At 41.0% G+C, this 6,000-nt stretch overlaps 2 protein-coding genes across 4 annotated transcripts in view; both read left to right on the plus strand.

The window, feature by feature from the left end:
- Positions 1 to 2,694: 2,694 nt before the first annotated feature.
- LOC144529210 (receptor-transporting protein 3-like) lies at positions 2,695 to 4,466 on the plus strand. The gene is made up of 3 exons (XM_078268214.1): positions 2,695 to 2,807; positions 3,187 to 3,358; positions 3,868 to 4,466. Exons 1-3 carry the CDS (start codon positions 2,792 to 2,794, stop codon positions 4,202 to 4,204), a joined length of 525 nt encoding a protein of 174 aa, XP_078124340.1. The 5' UTR covers positions 2,695 to 2,791; the 3' UTR covers positions 4,205 to 4,466.
- Positions 4,467 to 5,168: 702 nt separating this feature from the next.
- LOC144528468 (ankyrin repeat and IBR domain-containing protein 1-like) overlaps positions 5,169 to 6,000 on the plus strand; it is a 21,514-nt gene continuing 20,682 nt past the window's right edge. For 2 of the 3 annotated variants that reach the window (XM_078267056.1, XM_078267057.1), the window contains exon 1: positions 5,169 to 5,354. The gene's annotated coding sequence lies outside the window, so the exon portion shown is untranslated. The remainder of the gene's footprint in view (positions 5,355 to 6,000) is intronic. The other variant, XM_078267055.1, reaches the window with a different exon arrangement.

Raw genomic sequence — 6,000 nt, forward strand, 5'->3', positions numbered from 1 at the left:
AAGATTATTTTTTGGGGCTTATTCCGCCTTTAATGGACAGGACAGGTGAGAAAGGGGGGAGAGAGGGAGAAGACATGCAGGAAATCGTCACAGGTCGGAGTCGAACCCTGGACCTCTGTGTCAACGCATAAACCTCTAAATATACGTGCGCCTGCTCTACCAACTGAGTCATCTTCTTTCTTTTCAGCTGGGAAACTTGTTGAGCAGCAGGTTGTTTAATATTAATGACACTATTTTATCCTACATTTTCATATTTTATTCTGACATGGCAAAATTGGGTCCTCTGGGCTATAGAGATGCATTAAAGATCACATTTCATCAGTTCATCAGTATGACCCTAATGGTCTCCAGTTTTCCAGTACTCAGATATATGTTAAGTATATTTACTTAATATAATACCAATGGAAAGCTGATCCAGTTTGCCTTCTTCTGAGAAATAGGCAGTGGCTGGTGGGAAATCCCATAGCGGTGTGGAGTAAGGTCTGGCAATGCGAGACTAGAAATCCCAGGACTCCTTAAATAGTACTTGTTTCCACTGTGCACCAAAAGATGGTCCACTTTAGCGTGTGGTCTGTGTGGAACAACCAGCTGTCTTATACTGCCCCCTACTGAAGTGACCTGAACTGAACTTCAGTGTGTTGGGATTTGTTATCACTTGCGTCACACTTGCAATGTTGTAAATTAAACAAAAAACTACAGCAATTGATAAAATAAATGGACATTAATGGACAGGACAATCTCATTATTATTAGCATAAGGAAATATAGAAAATGCGGCTTGGGGAAAATATCAAATAGATCCTGTGTTGCTTTCTTTTTTCCCGTCTTATAGTAGGCTAGAGCTCTTTAGCTATTTAAAATAGTATTATATGTGGGGCTAAGACATTTGGATCATTCTTAAAAATAACGCAGAAGGAAAATTATCATAAAGTGTCCTACTTTACCAGTATTACAGAGACTGTCTGCAGAGCGACATTCACAAGTTGCTTCATCTAATCTACCAGAAGCTCATCAAATATGAAATCATCAAACAAGTACAGGTACAGGTTTTTGTGTGTGTAATACATTAATATGCTATTTAATTCGAGAAGGTGTGAACGGTTTTCTGAATCGAACAGAGTTTGAGAATGGCAACACACAGAGTGGAAGGCGATGGAAATCCGGTACGTGGCTCACACGCCGGATGTCAGGTAATTATCCTGGAAATGTATTTATGTTGATCCAGACTGCATGTGAGTAAACAGTCTAGATCAACGGCAGTCCATTTCCAGGATAATTGCCGCACATCTGGCGTCGCCTGATGTCCCTCGCCTTCCGTTCTCTGTGTGTTGTCGTTCCCAAACTCTATCCCCTTTGAGAAAAAACAACAACCTTTGAGCTCGCCAGTTCATGCCAATAGCCATACAATGACTGATCTGTTGTGCAGTGACTCTGTACCGGGTCATAACGGTAGAGTACCGTCATAACTGTAGGTTCTGACTGAGCATAAATCAACAGGAAATAAAGACTGTAGATTAAAAAAATGAAAATAATACATTAGCCTACATTACATTTAGCTGATGCTTTATCTAAAGCAACTTCCATTCACACACACAGATGGGGCAGCATCAGGAGCAATTTGAGGTTAAGTGACTTCCATAGGCGTCGATTTTGGTGGGGACGGTGGGTACGCGTACCTACCAGATTTGTCATGAGTCATTTTGTACCCACCACTTTTTTTGAAAACCTCGATCTCAATTTAGTTAAAAAAAAAGTCCATAACACATATAATTCTTGAGCGACAGATGCCAAAAAATCCACAACAATCTCTATCTCCACAGGACAGGCACAGACACACACACACACTCATCTCACAGCGTTAGCGTTGTCTTCTTCATTGGTGCCTATGGCGAGGAAAATGCTTGTACCTAAACAATGATTACCAAATTTCTCTCTCATATTGCTCCTCATAACCACTGAAAACCAGAACCAGAAATGTGGTGATGATTGAGCGTTGTTTAGGTACATTAAACCACTTTAAGCTTTTTCACGTTATGACTTATAAAGCCCATGAGAACCGTAGGGAGTCAACCCACAGCCCTGCTGCCCTGCTGAAAATGTGAAGCAGAAACGCTTAATGTCAGATAATGTCCATAATAATTAGAGTTTGGGTTAGATTTTTTGATGGTTTTCAGTGGTAATGAGGAGCAATATGAGAGGGACATATGGTAATCATTGATCACTGTTTACGTACATTAAACCACGTTTTTATTCATTAATAAGCTACAGGATAGCGTCTTTCAAAACATGACCTGCGTGAAAGAGAGAAAAAAAAAATATGCGTCATTGTACCCAGCACTTCTGGAAATGTACTTCCGAATGCGTCTCTGTCCCCAGCACATTTCAAACCAAACTGAGCCCATGGTGACTTCCCTAAGGACAATTTGAATTGTAGGTTGCAGGGGCCTGGGATTGAACCACCAATCTTCAATCAAACTATTTAGCTTGCACATAGACAACTTTAGCTCGCACACAGACACGTTTTTGTGAGAAAAAGTAGTGTGTGTAGTAAAAGTAAGTATGAAAGAGTATGTGCATGCATTCTTGACAAATGGCCTAAACGGCTCCTCATACTGAATCACACCGTTCCAAGCTAGATGGAAAATGAAAGTATGTTGTTAAGTTTCGTTTTCCAGACTAACAGCTGCTTACTGATAATAAATAGACTGCCTGCAGAGCGATATTCACAAGTCGAACTTCGCTTCATCTCATCTACCAGAAGCTCATTAAGTCCTATCTGATCACCGAACAACATGAGTAGATCTACAGGTAACACATAGTGGCTTTTTTTCCTTTCTTCTTGTGTTCTTGTGTGTGTAATACGTTAATATGCAGTTTAATTCGGTGCTATGCAATATTTGTTTTTCATAAATTGAGGCCATTATGCAACGTCAATATTTAGTGTTCATATTTGGCTATATAAAGGCTAAGCATCTTTTACATTTACATGTATTTTACGTTATATTAATTCAGATAGTAGGCTATTAATCTGAAGAAGCAGGCTTGACAAAAAATGTTTTGACTCGGAACAATTGCCAAGGTTCCTGCTGAGAGTTTGGTCATTTACCCCTGAGGTCTGCTATTTTGTCAGTGCTGTGACAGAGAAACCATATGTAAACCAATGTAAAGCAATGTTTTATTTGTGCAGACTGGGTTCCTTCCTTGTGGAAGGACACCTTTGAGGAATTGCTGTACGATGACAATGAGCTGGACTATGGAGACCAGTGGAATCTTAACTTTAGCTACAGCCAGACAAACATCGTCACCAAGGAGGAGAGGAAAAGAGGCTGGAAAATCTACAGCCACTGTGCCTATGGACAGTATGTATTGTTCTATATTGTCAAAGTATCCATATATATACCAAGTATTAAACCATACACACTAGGCTAGCCTACTAAACATTCAGATCAAGGAGGATAAAAATGTGCTGTACTGTAATAAGTGTCGACAGAGTTTCTGTTTTTCTAACAATAGTAGTTGGCTGACAGCAGGATGTCTTGTTGTGCTTTCTACTCATTCCTGTTGCCATGACCGATCATATGATGATGGTGTCATAAAATAAGGTCATGTGCAGTAAAACATTCTGTGGAAAAACCTGTTACTGCACCCTGGGTAAAGACTGCACTTGTTATACTGCTTTATGGTGACTTAGGAAAACAGGATAACCAACAAAGTTATGGGAAGATTGATCCTTTTAAATTGAAATGTTATTTTAACTTTTCAAAAATAGTCATAACTTGCAGGAAACGCTGCTTATCTGAGAATACCTCAATTTCACCAACACTGAGAAGCTCTGACTCTCATTTATTGTCTTCTAATTTCTCAACAGTTTTCTGTGTGCATCCTGCAGCAAGATCTGGCCTTCAGCACGGGTGGTGGTGTTGTTCCGTTACCGGCTGCGGGGAGACCGTGGGACAGTCATCATGCGGCCCTTTGGACAGGCCTGTCGGCGTTGCCAAGACGATGAGTTTTACCTCCCTGGTTTTTCCAAGAAAGAGGTGGAAGAAGCCTTGCTCAGGCTGTTTAGAAAAATCCGGAAGAATTGCTACCAAGATGAGGACGACGATGATGGCTCATCAGCAAGCTCTACCAAAGTTTGGACCAAACCTCATGAGGCGACCCTGTGTGAGGCCTGCATTATGGGCATCTGCTGTCAGGATGATTAGAAGTGGTGTGTGTGTGTGTGTGTGTGTGTGTGTGTGTGTGTGTGTGTGTGTGTGTGTGTGAGAGAGAGAGAGAGAGAGAGAGAGAGCGAATCAGGGAGATGTTATGTGTTATGTGCTGATTAGCTGAGATGCTCCTTTGCAGTCTGCACCTTTTTACCTTTAAGGACCAATAATAAGATTGTTTCAGTAAATATATAGATTTGTAAAATTCTATGTCTTTTGTATTGTTGTCACTGCTAATAAAGTATTAAGTCTGACCACGTTTAGTTTTTGGGGTAATGATTATTTCATGAATTTATATATGAATATGGAAGACGAGTGGTGGAATATAACTAACTAAATGTAGGCCTACTCAACTGCTTGTATTATACTTGTACTTATAATTCTACTACTCTACAGTTCAGATTCAAATATTGTACTTTTTACTCCACAATAGTGACAGCTGTAGTGACTAGTTACTTTGCCGATAAATAGGCTATTTTACATGCAAAACAAATGTTTAGTTTATTAAATATATGGGAGTTATAGATTATCCTCCCCAGTTAAAATGATCTACACTTCAATCAACTTCAACATAACATTTTGGTTATAAATGAATACATCAGTATTAACATGCCAGTGATAAGATACAGTGGTTCTTCCCCTTGGGGTCAGGACCTCGAGGGATTGCTGGATCAAGAGTCAAACGCCAAAAAGGTTGGGAACACTATAATATATATTAATATAACTCATGGTGGGCGGGGGTCAATTTAAGTTTATGTTCATATAGCCTATATACATACATACAAAACGCACCTGTTATAATAGCAGCTAAAATACAATTTCACAAAAAGGTTACAATGAAAACAGTAGCTACACCAAACGAACTCAGACAACCTACCAATCAGGTGAGAGCTCTCCGTATGACAGTTGGTCCCGAGCATGCGCAGTACGCTTTTCTCTTTGTCAGCCACAACAACATACTGAAGCGATCCAGTCAGTCTCGCCCCTCCGCACTCAGCAGCATCATCATCGTCCCCGCCGGGTCCGGTGGCAGAGAGGATGGTTCAGCGGAAAAGCAGCCGGGGATGCGAATGACAGTGATATGATAATGGCCCTCGATTTACGCAAATTCCCGAATGTGCGACTAGTGACCAAGTGAAACGACCGTGTAAGTAAAACGGCGGAGATTTGATGTTGTCCTGCTGTAGGTAACGTTAGTTGAGGCTAAGATAACGCGCTAACGTGTACCTCAGGTTTGCTAGCTTCGGCAACGGTAGAAAGGTAGTCTGCTTTGGGTGTTAACGTTTTCCCACGGCGCCGTCACAGCCGTGAGAAAACGTTAACACCCAAGGTAAAGCGTTTTTATCAGCAGTATTTCGAAAAACCTGCACCTAACACTCGCTTTCCTGTTGTGTTAGTAATTCACCCAGACACTGTCAGTGTGTTGAACAAAGGAGCTTTAACCGAGGGGCCGCATGGACAGAAACATGCACGGAGAAGTCGGCTGCTGTTTGTTTTGTGCTCCATTTCATGCTGACACACTTCTTCAGGGATAACCACACGAGGTCTGACCTGAATATGTAGCTGATTGACGGTGACCTAGCTAATTTTGGTAAATGCCGAAGTGCTATTGAAGTAACTTACACTATGCAGCTCCTGTCTGACTTCAGCTCCCCCATAGAAGTTTGATGTCTCTTTTGACAAGCTGGTTTTGTCATTTTATACAGAAGTATGATCCATACTTTGACTATGAGGTGTCTGACTTGATGTCCATCAGATGGCAGCAAGTTTGATAACTGTAAAGGTACCACAGT

This window comes from Sander vitreus, chromosome 14 (assembly GCF_031162955.1).
Source record: "Sander vitreus isolate 19-12246 chromosome 14, sanVit1, whole genome shotgun sequence".
Classification (NCBI taxonomy): Eukaryota; Metazoa; Chordata; class Actinopteri; order Perciformes; family Percidae; genus Sander; species Sander vitreus.